Source organism: Gopherus flavomarginatus, chromosome 8 (genome assembly GCF_025201925.1).
Source record: "Gopherus flavomarginatus isolate rGopFla2 chromosome 8, rGopFla2.mat.asm, whole genome shotgun sequence".
NCBI lineage: Eukaryota > Metazoa > Chordata > Testudines > Testudinidae > Gopherus > Gopherus flavomarginatus.
The window spans coordinates 29,792,879-29,810,043 of NC_066624.1; the positions used below are offsets into that span (position 1 = coordinate 29,792,879).

General features: G+C 41.4%; 1 protein-coding gene across 3 annotated transcripts in view; it reads right to left on the minus strand.

Moving 5' to 3' along the window:
• The window catches only part of POF1B (POF1B actin binding protein), a 72,018-nt gene extending 55,189 nt beyond the window's left edge, over positions 1–16,829 (minus strand). Inside the window, exon 1 of one of the 3 annotated variants that reach the window (XM_050965057.1) lies at positions 16,774–16,829. In XM_050965057.1, the coding sequence (XP_050821014.1) occupies positions 16,774–16,794 (21 nt within the window). In that variant the 5' untranslated portion in view covers positions 16,795–16,829. Of the gene's footprint in view, positions 1–8,694; positions 8,728–8,989; positions 9,614–16,773 lie in introns of those variants that run through there. The other 2 variants (XM_050965056.1, XM_050965058.1) reach the window with 2 other exon arrangements.
• Between the last annotated feature and the right edge of the window lie 336 nt (positions 16,830–17,165).

Genomic DNA, 17,165 nt, shown 5'->3' on the forward strand with positions numbered 1-17,165 from the left:
TGCACATGCACTTATCTGAAAATACAGCCCTATAGCAAGATATTGTACTATGACGATAGGGATTTTACAAATATTTACCTGTTGAAACACATATTATTACTGAGTGTTATACTCTTTTGTTCAGTCTTAAATAATTTTTCAAGGTCATACCAAATTCAATTTTTGAAAAAAGTTATTCACATGGTGGAAGTGTAAGAAAAACTGCAGATGCCACAAAAAGAAAGTTTTCCTCAGCTTCCATGAAGCAAAACACTGGAGATTTGGAGGGAAAAGTCCTGTAGTCTAGAGATCATAATAGGGATGAAAAATAGAGGTCTATAGAAATTTCTTAGCAATCCTAAATACGGTAATTTAATAGAGAATATCCTTTCTAAATTAAAAAAAAAGTGGGGGGAACCAGTAATCTATAAACTATCCTATAGAATGCTGTAGCAGTATATATTTTCTATTAAAAATTCTAAATTCTATACGATGGTTCAGAAAGCCTATACAAAGTCTATAACTTTCTATCTGGTAAAGTACTTTTTTGTAAGGTCATTTTTTTTTAACTGAATCAGACAGATAACTTTTAAACTATATTAATACCTAATATGATTACGGTTAAGAGATATATCCAAGAACCCCAAAATTCCTACCTAATACCCTAAATACGTTACTTTAAAAAGTTGTTTTAACAGTATACAAAAGTCAAATTTGACAATTATTGTACTGCAGAATTATGAAGAATGTGTGCCACTATAGTTTAAGTGTTGTTAGTGTTTCTATTACAAACCACAGATGATGCCTTATCCAATTCCTATTGATCCCATTAATATCCGCCTATTGCAAAATTTGTTCACCCATCAAGGTACTTAGATCAGGAACACCATTCTTCTATTCACCTTCCAAAACATCATTTGAGATGTTTTAAAAGTTAAATTAACTTTACAAACAATATGCTCATCTCAAATGTATCTTCAAGGCTTTGATAGGTAAGTGAATTTTCCCAGATAGTAGTTAATGTTTTCTAAACAATTTTAAAAGTTGAAATTACATGCACAGACATTTGTGTAATTTTTATAAGGACTGTATTATCAGCTTGCATCCTATATATACACTTCTCCCATTTGAGACACAGAATCAGATTCTGAGACCAGAAAGGTACACTATAATTGTCTGATTTCCTGCATAATGCAGGTCATAAAAATTCCCCAAAAGAGAGCATATCTTTTGAAAAACATCCCATGCAGATTTAAAAATTGCTAGTGATGGAGAATCCACCACAACCCTTAGCAAATTGTTCCAAAGGTTAATTACCCACACAGTCATAAAAAGTATCCCTTATTTCCAGTCTGAAGCTGTATAACTTCAACTTCCTGACACAGGATCTTGTCATACTTTTGTCTGCTAGACTGAAAAACCCATTATCAAATATTTGTTCCCCATGTAGATACTTACAGACTGGGATCAAGTCACCACTTCACCTTCTCTGTTTCTTAAACTGAACAGATTGGAGTCTATCCTTATAAGCAGCAAAGAGTCCTGTGGCACCTTATAGACTAACAGACGTATTGGAGCATGAGCTTTCGTGGGTGAATACCCATTTCATCACATGCATCCGACAAAGTGGGTATTCACCCACAAAAGCTCATGTTCCAATACATCCGTTAGTCTATAAGGTGCCACAGGACTCTTTGCTGCTTTTACAGATCCAGACTAACACGGCTACCCTCTGATACAATCCTTATAAGGTATGTTTCCATTCCTTTAATCATTCTCATGGCTCTTTTCTGAGCACTCTCCAGTTTACATAATTGAATTCTTGATACTAAGAACTGAACACAATGTTGGACTGCATTATAGCTCTTTCGGCCATTGTGACACTGGGAGTGTTTATAACCCTTTTGGCCAGTGTCACACTGGGAGCTATCCACCCTGATCACCAGGTCTTTTTCAGAATTACAACGTCCCAGGACAGAGCCCCCTATCCTGTAAGTATGGCCTACATTCTCTATTCCTACTCGTATAACTTTACATTTAGCTTTATTAAAACACAGTTTTTTGTTTTGCTATGGTCTTTTGAGCATAATACGATGTTTTAGAAACTTATTTAAATATGCACCAGATGTGCCTATGTATCAGGTGCAAATAAGTTTGCCAATGCTATAGGATTGGCCTGGAGTCTCCAGGAATTAAAGATTAATCATTAATAAAAGATTATGTCATGTGATGAAATCTCCAGGAATACATCCAACCAAAATTGGCAACGATAGATGCAACAGGCCATTCCAGCAGCCAGGCATTGCCAGAGCAGGAGGGTACTTCATACACACCACCTCCTTTTCTTAGCTATGTCCCCGAACACTATGGGCTATAAAGGGAGGAATCCCCTATGCAAGAGGAATCTTCAGCCAGCTGCTTAAACTGGATTTAACTCTGCTTTGCACCGTCAGGAGCAACAGAAAGCAGACCTGAAGAGGGTAGGATCTGACCCAACAAGTTCACATTTAGGCACCCCTGGATCTATTCTCTTGTACCCAAACAGGTCATTTACACTTTTGGACTAAGAGGCACCTACTTCAGCTTTAATTTATGCACTTGAAAGCTGACTAGGTAAAAAATTAATCAGTAAAAATTGAACTATTCTATATTTCCCTAGGGACATGTTTTCTAAACTTAAGGGTAACCTGAACATTTTTGACAAGATTCTACAAACACTGATGTACACAAGTAATTTCACTCATAGAAGTAGTCCCACTGAAGTTACTCAAGTACTGTACATCTGTGTATGTGGGACTGGGCTTTTACACATGTATTTAGTTAACCAACATATTCAAATATTTGGTGCAAAAATCCTGTGAGAATTTATTTGCAACACTATTTATAATCATAATCTGAAATATTCCATCCAATCCATCAGCAACATTCATGGCTAAATATCTACCTGCACACCATGGATATTCTATGATTTTGTTGTGAATAATTATAAAAGATATTATGATTACATGGGATAGGAAGAAGTCTGTAGCAAACTGACTGAATTTGCTAAAGATTAGGCTGCCTCTGGAATTAGCCAAATATATATTCAGATTGAAATCACTTTACATCATGCACATGGTGAGGCAGCTAAAATTTGTCAGTTCTTACAAATTCCAATCTAAACTATTTGTGAAATACCTGTCAATGAGCAAGCAATTTATGAAGAGGGGCTCTCTTTATTTCAAGCTAAATTCCTGTTTAGCTTAATCCCATCCTCCAAATGAAAAATAGTTCACTTACTATGGGTTCTATGACAACAGAAGGATTACAATTAGAAATTACCCAGAAAAAAATTAACATTAATTTTGTAAGCACTGAAATCTTTTTTTCAATCACTCCTAGAATCACACTTACATAATTCTTACCCATGAATAAAATGAAATAAGGTAGAATAAAAAAAATAAAAAAAATCACACACATGCTGTATCTGTTATGAGTTTATGCACAGGGATAAACAGATACTTCATATAACTGCCACACTTCATACCAGACCATCCTGATCCTGCAACACTTGCGTGGGAAAAACTCCCACTGAAGTCAATGAGAGTTTTGCCTGAGTAAAGACTGTACAATCAGGCCCAAAGACTTTTAGGTCAAACACAAATCTGCAAGTTCGTTAAAAATGAGATGACTGAAGATGTATCTCAATGCCATAAACATTCGGAACAGGATGACATATAAAACTCTTTGAAACTCAAATATTAGTAAAATGATCCAGGAAGGTGTGACCACACTCACTCACGCAGAGCTGAGGGTGTTCAGCATTATATACATATTACATCCACTGTTGGTAAAATGCCCTGTTTTCCAGAGTTTACAAAAGCCCTCTCCCACAGCAATGACAGATATTCTACTAAGTGAAATCATAATAGATAGATTAAACAATCCACAATAAGAAATTACACAAACAGAACAACTTCACAATAGGGAAGACATTTCACTTTTAGTAACATCTCATCAACACTACAAAGAAATTATGAAATAAAATTTTATTGCAGCTCCATGAACTTCTGTCGCTAATAGTATCAACAAATATTAACTTTGCTTTTGTAAAAGATAAGACACAGCATTTCCACAGAAAATGGATGTATTTGCTGAAGTAGTGAGAAAAGAAGGTTGAGGGAATAACTAATACTTGCTGTGTAGTATCACTCTATGCTACTGTGCTGTTCCAATTGCAGCTATAAATTAAGAAGGTATCTGCTTCTTTATTATATATATATTAGCATCCACTACAAAATATTTAAATCGGTTTAGCTCCATAATAAAAACTATCTTTCCTCCATACTTTGACCTAAGTAAAGGCCTACTGGTCTTTATCTAATATCATACTGGTATCTGTTCTCCTATTTTTTTATAATCAACTTTTCTGGAAAGAGGGCTACAGCTAATAGTCTGATTTATTTAAATTGATTTGTGCATTTTCAATTTCAAGTAGAATTCCTTTACAGTTTCATTTACTCTGTAAGTTTAAATAAAGCTTCTTGTTATAGTTCATTTAAGATGGGTTCTGGAACTAATGTTTTTTAGTAGTACCTATTCTTTTTTATATATTGTATTTATTAAACCTTTTTGTATCAAAAGAAACAAAAGCCACAAATAAAAAGAAAAGAAAAAGATGCACTTAAATATAATGGATTACAAAAAATAGGGGTGATACATTTCAAAAACACCATTTTAAATTCTATTGGGACACAGAGAGATGCAGAAAATTTTGTAACAGATGAACTATCTGCAAGTTCATAGAATCATAGGACTGGAAGGGACCTTGAGAAGCCATCTAGTCCAGTCCCCTGCACTCATGGCAGGACTAAGTATTACCATTCCTGACAGGTGTTTATCTAACCTGCTATTAAAAATCTCCAATGATGGAGATTCCACATAAGAACATAAGAACGGCCATACCGGGTCAGACCAAAGGTCCATCTAGCCCAGTATCTGTCTAGTGACAGTGGCCAATGCCAGGTGCCCCAGACGGAGTGAACCTAACAGGCAATGATCAAGTGATCTCTCTCCTGCCATCTATCTCCATTCTCTGACAAACAAAGGCTAGGGACACCATTCCTTACCCATCCTGGCTAACAGCCATTTATGGACTTAACCACCATGAATTTATCCAGTTCTCTTTTAAACGCTGTTATAGTCCTAGCCTTCACAACCTCCTCAGGTAAGGAGTTCCACAAGTTCCTCCCTAGGCAATTTATTCCACCTGACAGGTAGGAAGTTTTTCCTAATGTCTAACCTACACTTCCCTTGCTGCAAGCTTCTTGTCCTATCCTCAGAGGTTAAGAAGAATAATTTTCCCTCTCCTCCTTGTAACATCCTTTTATGTACTTGCAAACAGTTATGAACCCTCTCACGTCTTCTCTTTTCTATACTAAAACCCAGTTTTTTCAATCTTCCCTCATAGGACATGTTTTCTAGACCTTTAATCATTTTTGTTGCTCTTCTCTGGGTTTTCTCCAATTTGTCCACATCTTTCCTGAAATGTGGCAGCCAGAACTGGACACAACGCTCCAGCTGAGGCCTAATCAGCACGGAGTAGAGTGGAAGAATTACTTCTCATGCTATTTTTCACAACACTCCTGCTAATGCATCCCAGAATGATGTTCGCTTTTTTTGCAGCAGTGTCACACTGTTGACTCATATTTAGCTTGTAGTCCACTATGACCCCCAGATCTATTTCCGCAGTATTCCTTCCTAAGCAGTAATTTCCCCATCTTGTATGTGTGCAACTGATTGTTCCTTCTAAGTGGAGTACTTTGCACTTGTCCTTATTGAATTGTGTTGAACTGAAATGTTGTGGGGGTTTATCTGTTTGTAGTCTTGTAGCAGTGCCGTAACAAGGGCGAGGCAAGTGAGGCACTTGCCTTGGGCGCGCAAAGCTGAGGGGCACAGAAAAGCCCCGGAGCATCCCTGCCGGAAGGAAAGCTGTGCGCAGCTCTCCAGGCTGCTGTTGCCTATGGCAACAGATGGTGGGGCAGCAGGCTGAGGCAGCTGGCAGCTGCATGTCAAGAGGGGAGTGGGGGAGGAGGTACATATGTGCTTCACAGCCCTCCCCTCCCATGGCACCCACCTGGAGGAGACGCCGAGGGGGCTTCCAGTGGGAGACACTACAGGATCATCTGCAGTGGACCTCACTCACCTGAGCAGCTGCTGGGACTTTGGCGAGTGTTTGACCCTGTGATCCTCCACACACACCCCCAGCCACCACTCCTGCAAACACTGGGCAATGGGCAGCCCCATCCTGCACCCCCAGTGATGCTATGGAGAGGGGCAGCAGGAGAGGAAGGAAGTCATATGTGATGGCAGTCACCCCCAACCCCAGCACCCACCACCCCCTCCCAGAGCCCTCACCCTCCCTCCGGCTCCCAAACTCTGTCCCAGAGCCTGCACCCCTCTACCCATCCTGCACCCCACCCCGTGCCCCAGCCCGGAGCCTGCACCCAGCACCCAATTTCTGTCCCCGAGCCTACACGCCTCACCCCCTCCTGCACCGAGAGGCCTGCACCCAAACTCCATCCCAGAGGCTCTTCCCACACACCCTCTCCTGCCCCCAAACTGTCCCAGAGCCTGCACCCAGAGGCCCTGCCCCAGCCCAGAGCCTGCACCCAGCACCCAAACTCTGTCCCAGAGCCTGCACCCCCACCTCTTCCCACACACTCTCCTGCCCCCCAAACTCCCTCCCAGAGCCTGCACCCAGCCCTCCACACTCCCTCCCAGAGCCTGCACCCCCACCCTGTGCCCCAGCCCAGAGCCTGTATCCAGCACCCAAACTCCATCCCAGAGCCCAACCTCTCAACTGTCCTACACCTCAATCCCCTGCCAAAACCCAGGGCCTGCACCCCAGACCTCCTCCCCCACCCAAACTCCCTTGCAGAGCCTTACGCAGGTGGAGGGTAGAGTTCGGGGGTGGGGGCGGCTCTGAGCATTCTGGGCATCAGCACCACCACCATTTCTACAAACCTGCCACCCCTGATACTCAGAGGGGGGGTGAGGAAGTAAGCAGTGAGTCCGTGGATGGAGGGGGGCATCCATTTTCAGTATTTTAATTTTGGGTATTGCATTAATTGACTGCTGTGTGCATTAATATAGTGACCCTCTGGGTCTTTGAATGAGGCTTTATACTTGGGGGGTGCGGGGAAGGAGGCAAGTGGCGAGTCGGTGGCTGGAGGGGGGCAAATCTCCCAGATTCAAAATCTGGGACTGTGTCTGTTGGTCCTTTTTGCTGCTTTTCTCTGGGCTGAGGGTTGTCCCAATGCTGCAAAGAGGGTGTTACCAAAGGAAGGTGCTTGCTCCTAACCCCCAAGACCGTCAGTTCTGCTCTTCTCTAGTCAGCCCACTCAACAAGTTTGATTGTTCTTCGTCTGGCTCCCAGTCCCTCTCCAAGGGTTGCAGCTGTCTGGAGGTGCCTGTCTTTCATGCCTTCCTCAGTCACACCTCATTCATTCAACAGGGCAATTGATTACAAAGTGGGGGGAAGAACTTATTCTACTTCTAGCAAAAGACATTTTTCTTTTACCTTAATTATACCACTTTAGGGACCACTATAACATATTACCAGCGTTCAATATAAAGTCATGAAAGTTATACAAAAATGCATAATGCAGAGATTTATCTACAACTGCACTGACTGACTGCTGTGTGCAGTAATATAGTGACACTTGGGTCTTTGAATGAGACTTTATACTTGCGGGGGGGCGAGTGGCAAGTTGGGGGCAAGCGGCGGGTGGGCAAAGAGGAGAGCAGTGAGCCAGCAGGGGTTCTAGTATGTTACATGCACTATGATGCACATCTTATATGTATTAGTTGATTTTGTACATGGAATTTATTAAAATAAATAAACGTTCTATTATCATTATTATTCTTGTTATTAATGTATTTTTCTTTTTTTACAAAGTAACTACTATGAAATTATATGGAGGGAGGAGGGTGCTATTTTATATTCTTGCCTCAGGCACAAAGATAGTCAACAATAGTACATAGGGATTACTAAAGAAAGCTTGAACAAAAACAAATGTAGTTCATCCATTCAAAAACAGGAAAAAGTGGAATTTAAGTTGAAAATCATAAAAAACTCGGATTGTGAAAATACATTAGCATTATATATAGCTTTTCACACATAGATAATAAACAGATTGCTTAGCATAATTTCAGCAATGCCCTGTGTAAAGATTAAATTTATAATGCTTTTCTTTAATACTTACAATGTAATTAATATAATAAAAATTACTACTGGAACACAAAAAGATATCTTAAAGTACTATCTGGTTTTGATCTCATTCTAAAAAGCAGTCCCTAGCTTTTATAAGGTTCATCTATCCAATTCACAATCCATTTATATTAACAGTACAAATATGATATATATATTTCTTATATAAGAACAACAACAGAAATCCCAGGACAGACTGCAAAACACTTTTAAATCTAATGATTTCACCTGTTACAGTGCTCCGCTACAGATAAGCATCAGTGCTCATACATTAGTCCCGATTACACCACATTCATGAAGCTGTCACACATATACAGAACTCTTTTCTAGATTATCTTTTCTCTGTATGTCAACAGCTCTATGGTGAAAGCGGAACATGCCACTAGTGAATACCAGAAAAGAAAATACTCTCCTATACAGTTTGCAAATCTGTTTAGAAGCATAGTAGCCCTTGTATGACTCACTTCAGGAAGTCCAGCCATATGCAGGGATTTTGAATGTCAAGAGCCTGTGCATCAGTGACCCCACCCACAGTGTAACCAGTCAGAGCCTCCCCCCCCCACTGTAACTAGTCAATCACCCCCCACCCTCCCACGCACACAAACACTCTGTAACTAGTCACTGAAGCTGCCCCCGGCACACACATCCCCACAAGGAAGTAGCAGAGGTGCACGTCCACAGAAGCACAGGAGGGGAGCCGAACGAGCCCCGGCCACGTCCCGAGGGCGGGAGGGGAGAAGGGGAAGGAGACCCGTGTACCTGCTGAGGCGGGTCGCGGCTCCAGATGACATGCTGGTGGCCTGGCGCGTTCTCCAGCGGGGACACCGGCCTGGGGGAGCACGGAGGGAGCTCCAGCACCTGCACCCGCTTGCCCCCGGGGCAGCTATAGGTCCTCACCCGCTCGTACACCACGTTGCCGTCCTGATGCTGGTGGGGCAGCGGCTCCGGGCACTGCTGGGGCCAGCTCGGCAGGGGCTCGGGGCACGGCCGGGGCCGGCTCTGCAAGGGAGGCGGCTCCGGGCACTGCTGGGGCCAGCTCGGCAGGGGCTCGGGGCACGGCCGGGGCCGGCTCTGCAAGGGAGGCGGCTCGGGGCTCGGCAGGGGCTCGGGGCAAGGCCGGGGCCGGCTCTCCAAGGGAGGCGGCTCGGGGCACGGCCGGGGCCGGTTCTGCAGGGGAGGCGGCTCGTAACACGGCAGGGGCTCGGGGCACTGCCGGGGCCGGTGTTGCGGCAGAGGCAGCGTGTGGTAGCAGGGCTGGGGCCGGTGGTGCTGCAGGTGCGGGGGGAGCGCCTGGGGCTGCAACTGCTGCTGGCCGCCGTACATGCTGCCCGCGGAGCGCCCACCCGGAGACGGGGAGCTGGGCACGGCAGAGCGGCAGCTGGGACGCGGGGCAGCAAGTGCGGGCGAGCTGGGCCGGGGCGGGGATTAGTAGCCGCGCGGGCAGCGCCCAGCACTGGACACGCCTTGGAGCGGGAGCGGCTCACCTGACCCCGCAGCAGGGAGCGGCCGCGCCGCCTCCGCGGGCAGGCTGCCAGCTCGGCCTGGCAGAGGGAGTCACGCCGCGCCCCCTTTACAGAGCCACCGCCGCGGGGAGAGCCACAGCGACCTGGAGGGGAAGCCCCCAGTTTCCCACGAGTTTAGAATTGTTCACCCCAGAGTAGGAATAGTAATTTTAGCCTTTAAAGGCGCTGGAAAGGGAGTAGTGCTATCACCCATTCCCCTTCTGTTAAAAACAGACTGTACCATGGATGCCAATATCGGGGTGACAAGGAAGGAGTTAGTATTAAATAATGAAAATAGTGGAGTGAAGGAAAGCCTAGAATATATTGTTAACTTTACTTATAATTCATGGCCTAAACTAATTTTTGTTACAGGCCCTGGGTACAAAGAGAGAGGTTAGATAAACATAAAAATACTCCTGGTGGAAAATGGAAGGAATTCAGACTAGTAACACATGCACAAACCAGAGAGAGACAAAGCAGACTGCTCTCAAAAACAGACCACAGCTTACCTTGGTCGGACTGCTGCCAGACCTAGATCTCGTGCTTCATTACAAAGACCCATAGGGGCAAGAAGGAGCAGGAAATTTGAAGACCTTTGATAATTTAAAGTAATAAATCACAATTTTAACACAACTTTCAAAACACCACAGTTTCCAATAGAGACAACCACCATATTTTCAAATAGGAGTCTACGTATATTTGTACAGAATAATCCCTTTATATACTCATTGTCATCAGCCTTGGTTGAACATTTCCTGCAGCTGTAATAAAGCAAAATGAATTAACATGATTCCTGATGTGAGTCCACCTACACTTCCCCTTTGGTGTCTTAATGTGTTTCCAGGTTGGGTTGAAGGGAAGGGGGAGTGTAATAATCATTCAGTTATCTGCTACTGAGTCACAGCCAGTTAAATCACTCACCTTCTCACCCATTCACATAACAACCTCTGGCTACTACAGCAATTGCTTATATAAAAAAGTGATATTAGGCAATCATTTTAATATATTTGTAGCTATTTTTAATACAGTTTGGGGGTCAGTGTCAAGGAAGAGAGCCAGCATCATGTAGCCAGCTTGCTCTTTAGGGATAGACCACCAGTAAGTTCTCTGTTGATTGTTTGGGAGTCAATAGCCTAAAATTTCACTCCATAGGAAAGAATGTATGTTCCACTGAATTTCTCAATCCAGAATACTTTCTCTGGAGCTCCCTTTTCACATTCAATAACCAGATGGCCCGTCCCCTTTTCTTGCAAGTTAGTGCACAGGATAGTAAAATATTGTATAAAATCTCAAACATATATATATCTATATATATATCATCCTCTGATGCTCCAGATTGGTGCACCGTCATCCTATAAGCTTACTAGTTGCTTTCGGGTCCCACAAGATAAAGGTTGTATTATTACTAATACATACCGATGATTTTATGATGAATATTAATTGTAGCTAGGAGTAGCTGAGAGAGCCTTCAGACACATGAAAGAACAGTCAGACGGATTGAAATAACTATTTAAGAGGCCTTTACCTCAGGAACCCTGACTTACAAGCTCCTCAACTCAAAGTCCTCAAGCGATGTCTCTGAGCCTGATCAAGCTAGTCTTCTGAAGCCTGAAAGAGAGATGAATGTTCTGATAGCAATCCATGCAGCCAAGAGGAGAGAACAGAAGGAGCAAGGATTTAGGAGATGTTGCTTATCCCACAGGAACCACTTGACAGAGCTAAGATTTTCAAAGCAATGAACAAAAAAATTTAGTTATCCACAGAACTCTCATTCTTATTAACGGGAATTTTGTCTGTAACTTCCTTCTTAGTTACAGTATTAAGTGCCCTTTTGTACTAGAGGTTATGTTTGTTGTAGAAAACCATTTGTTTCTTTTGTTGGCTAATGGAGAAGGATGTTTTCCTAAGTTTTTCTAAAAGCTAAAAAAATGAGCAGCAGAAAAGGGTGTAGAAGGGCCTTCAACTCCAAAATGTACAGCAGAGTTCATCATTTGTGAGACAAGTTAATGGAAGAGATTTGCTGTTATGGCACGATATTCAATCTGTACTCATAAGACTGATAAAAAATGTTAAGACAGAAATCATCATTTGAATGCTATTATTACCTCTAACAGTGGCCGCTCATAAGTGAAGCTATGGTCACTTTGCATTGCTACAACCATATGTCCCCATTTTCCACAGCAGGGCACTCTGCTGTTTTTCATGTCAGCTAAACCAGTAAACAAATATGGCCCAATGTATTTTTAAAAGCAGCGATACATATCATACGCGTAATTCTGAACTGTAATTCTTCAGTTATGATTAATAATGCTCTTTGTCAAAAGTGCAGCAACTATAATTGCTGTTCTGCCTCTCCTGGCAGCTCCTTGCACCATCTCTTAGCTCACTTTACAGTATAAATAAGCAAAGCAGTGAGTCAGTACACCCGGAATTTTGCTTTCTTTCATCCCTGCATATACAGTAAGTAGTATTTGTTCCTTTGATTCCAGACCAACATAAAATCTAGTGATTAACAACATCTTTCAGATGTTGCCAGATATAAGGAGAGTGTTTAAAAGAGATTTAGGGCCAGGTTCATTCCTAGTGTCCAGTCACTGACTCCAATTGTTTTTCTGTTGAGGCATTTTACTGAACATTTTTCTGTGAATTCAGAAAAATGTGACCCAGGTATTGTGAAAGTAAGCTTGTGTATAAAATCAGATGTCTTCTAGAATGTTTACTTATAGAAGAATTTAATAGGACACACATCGTATTGATATTCCTAATTTCCAATATATCTGAACTCTATAAAACCACCATTTGGGATAGAACTGCCACTCTCAATAAAATAACAATAAAACATTGGTTCACTTGCAGTATAAAAATTAAGACTCTTTATTCCATATAATGAAAGAAGAGAAACAGTACTATGAAAAATGGGATTTACATATTTCAGCTTGAAGTCTTCACTAATATCCAAGCGGAGCATAAAGAACGTGGGTTAAGGTCTTTGCACATTTATTAATGAACATTGGTTAGTTAGCTATCCTTTAACATTAAATTAAAAATCAACATATGAGGGTTATGTGAATCAAACAGTACACAATTTCTTCCCATCTCCCCCTTTTTCTCCCTTCTGTCTCATGCAATTTTTCAGCAGGTTTTGTTTCTCTTTTTGTGTTTAATTATTATATATTGTCTGTTATGATGACTTAATAGCAAATAGTAAACACCACAAGCATAATAGCTAATGGGCATACATCGTGCCTAGTGTTGGTTTCACCTTTCTCCTTTTGGGATGGGGATTCTGCAGTCATGGATGAGGATATCATTTTTGTTTGATTTATATGTTGATTCTTAATTCACTAAAAAGTGGGTGTTCGCAGGAGGTAGGAGGAAGGAATAAGGAATCCTTTACTATGTAACTGATGTAGTGTGTTAGAAAATGAATGGTTACAATACTGATTTCTGAGTTTTATTGGTTTTTAATATTCTCAGAAGAAAATGCACCGTTGGGGCTCAAATAAAAAAGGTGCTGATCACCTTCTGTTCTATGAGCACCCTCATCTCCTAATGTCAGTGAGATGTTACACACCTCACATATAACATATGCAGTAAATACTCAGCATTTGAGAGCTGAATCCTAGATTTCCATGAAAAATTAAGGACCATTATTTACCAAACCTGATAAGAGCAATAAATAGAGAACTTTATATTCCACAGCAAGAAAACAGAACTTTATCTACCTTAAATCTTCAACATAAAGTAAGTGGCAAACATGTTGCTGAGTCTTCCTTATTTTATGGTACATGAATGTTATTTGAATATATACCACTGTTTATGCCACCTGGTTTTAATTTACAGTCCCAAGCTGTCCTAGGAAAATGCATAATGAAAAAGGGCCTGCAATTATCTGGAACATAGTAGGACAATTGTTAAGCTAAAAAGCTTGGCACTGTAATGGGCGAGTTTTGTGCCACAAAATGGTATTATGCTTATTGTGACCTGAGAACAGGAAATGAGCTCAACCTCACAACAGTAAATTTGCTTTTCCCCTCCCAGAGAGGTTGTTTGATGAGCAATTCAGGTATTGTTATTAGAGTTAAGGAAGATGGAATCATTAAATGTTTTGGAACAGATGCTGGTACCATTGATTTCAAGAGGAACAACATAAAGCCTTTAAAAGTATTTTGTATACTTTTAATTTATACATTACACAGGGAGAATTATGTCAAAGAAGCAGCAGTACTGTCACTTTTTTTTTAAATTACTCTTCTGAAATCATTAGGCAAATATCTTTTATACCTAAAACTTTAAAATCTGGACAAAACTACCAGAACGAAGTAAACAAATAAAAAAAATCCAAGGTGTTATTTTTATGGGCTAATTTTGCTTTTTATTTTCCCAATAAGTGGAAAGAATGGTTTAAAATAATACTTATTTTACATGCTTCTCTGTATTATTGCATTCACATGATTCCGCACTACAAAATCAACATGGTGATGTATAACAGATAGTAGTCATTTAAAATCACAACAGTAGAATTAATGGGCCAGATCCTCCACTGATGTAAATTAGTTGATTTATAACATCTGAGGATCTGGCCCAATGCATTAAACAGGTTATGGGTTATAGTAAGTATACATATATCTGTTATAAAAGTTATAGAAATAATTTATTTTCAAATAGGGCTTCCCACCTGGAGTTGCATCAACTTTGTTGTAGTCCTTTATCTTGTATATCTAATGCTTTTTTAAAAACCAGCTTATGTAAGATAGCTTATGCAATTCTGTTTATCTTTAATGTTTCAGTCATTAATTTTATTGTATTGAATATTTTTCTAGGGTATATACTTTTGCATTCTAATATTTAATTGTTAAAAGTAAACTAGTATATTTTGGCAAATAATGAAGAAATTTTTGTATTAACTTTTCAAAGATCAAAATTCACTTATTTTGTTCTGTAATTCAACAACAAGAGTTAGGGGTAAATTCATTAAATTCTTTAATTAAAATAAATCTTTGCCCTTTCCTACCATCTGCGGGTGAGAGGAAGAGAAGGCTCAGATTTCGGGTCAGTGGCTGATTGATGACACAGGAAACAATGGACCAACTCTTGTTAGTCTATAGTTAAACTACAAAGAGAAGGAAGAAGATGCAGAACTCATTATGATGAGCTGTCTAATCCTCCCACTTTAATACACATTTGTTTCATCAGCTGATTGAAATTAAGATCTACTGCAACAGAACACAATTTTGGCATGTGGGAGTTGCTTCAGCCAACACCCTTTAGCTGGGTAAGAACTTTATGCAAGATTAGCAACTTGACATCATAAACAACACACACAAAAAAAGAGTAACTGACATTTTGTTTATGAAAGTTCTATCTGATGGAAGAATTTATGGCCTTGAAAAAGCCTTTAAGAAGTCTAGGGTTTTGTGCCTTTTAAAATATCTTTGCAGCAGGAAATCTGTCTTCATATGTGTTTGTGCATCATCTAGTACAATGAAGTCCTGATCCTAACTAGACTTTAATATAATAAAATAATGATAGCAGATAATGTAGCTTTCTCCCAGATGGAGTGGTAAGCTTTGTTATGAAATCTGCAGAAAGGTCTCCTGTTTTTAACTAATTTCCCAGCCCCAAAATAAATTAGGGCTTTCAACTTGTTCCAATTTTCTAAAAATCAGGTATGCTGCTGCTTGCATAGTTTGCAGATGTAGTTACCACAAGTTCACATGCAAATTGGTATTTGCATGCACAGTGTAATTGCCTGTACAAAACTAATAGTAGTAGTACTACTACTGTAGCACCAAGGGCCTCCAATCAGGGCCCCATAAATGACTAGGCTGCCCTCATACCACCTTGTGACTGGAGTGCCTCTGCACTGCCCTGATCTTTATTCTGTCCTCCATGCTCTTTCACAGATTTCACATGCTTGCTCATCCAATCACCACACTTACTGGGGGCTGGGTTTATTCAGACAAAATGAACTCGAAAAAGTCAGGCCATGTCTACACTGCAAAATTAAGTCAACCTAACTTAAGTCGGCATACTGCCAGCACAGTAATTACTTCGCTTGTGTGTGTCTACACTTTGCTCCTTGTGTCAGCCATATGCATCCTCACCAGGAGCACTTGTATCAATTGTACTGTTAGTTTGGGGCATTGTGGGAAGGCTTCTGAAAGCCAGTAACAATCAACATAAGCAACACAGTGTCTACACCAACAATGCATAAACCTACGTACATTGACCTTGACTCTATGCCACTCAAGGAGATGGAGTTATTAAGTCAGTATAGCTTGGCAGTTACATCGGCAGGAGCATAATTTAAGTGTAGACATTTCTATAGTTAGGTTGAGGTAAGCTTCCTTGTGTCAACCTAACTCTGTAGCATAGACCAAGCCTAAAACGCAAAGTTCCAAAAGTCTGTCCTGGGGCCCGTCTCTGACCTCAGAGCCTGAGTGACTAAAAGATCCTTCACAGGGTCCTTTTATCAGTCCTTCAGAGGTGATCCATTCTGGGTTCAGTGTACAGCTGCCCTACTCAGAGCTGCCTCCCTGACAAACTTCCCAGAGTCAGCCTTCTTCAAGAACTGCTTCTGCTGTCTTAAAAGAAACCAGCTGCTTGATGTTCCCTCCCTGCACCAAATGTCTCTGGTTAACTCATTTAGCAAGCCTGCTGCAGGCTTCATCTTCTGCAGGTAGCTCCCTCACTCCCTCTCCTCTCTCATCATATGTCTACACTGCCGTTAAAAGCCCACGGCTGGCCTGTGCCAGCTGACTTGGGCTCACAGGGCTCAGGTTGTGGGGTTGTTTAACAGTAGTGCTGTCTTGGCTTGTGCTGGAGCCCAGGCTCTAGAACCCAGGGAAGTGGGAGGTTGTCCCAGAGCTCAGGCTGCAGCTCAAGCTGGAACATCTACACAGCAATTAAACAGCCCCACAGCTGGAGCCCCATGAGCCTGAGTCAGTAGGCATGGGCCAGCTGCAGGTATCTAATCACAGTGTAGACATACATGTCACATACTGACTCTGCTCTGTGCAGGCCTCTCACGGAACTCACTGTGTGTCTCACCATCTTCATTCATCCTGGACAGAGTGGTTCTTGCTGGGAGTATGCTCTGTATGAAAACAAAAGTGCTTTAAGGCATGGTACATTACAGGTAACACAGACATTTGAATTTTTCATTGTTTGGAGCCATTGAAACACTGCGTGGTAATTGATGAGAAGAAAGGAAGTCCCAAACAAATAATAGTGCAGGGCTTTCACCACCCACTGTATTTCTAGACACTCCTTCTGGAGGACCAAATACCAGATTTCACAGTCCAGGAGTTTCCTACCCATATTAACAATAGGATGTTCTTGAATGTGGAATTACTGGGACCACCCCCAGGACCTGGTGCGGGGCATCCATTTGTAAAATAAATTCTTGTGAAAAATCAGGGCTACACAGT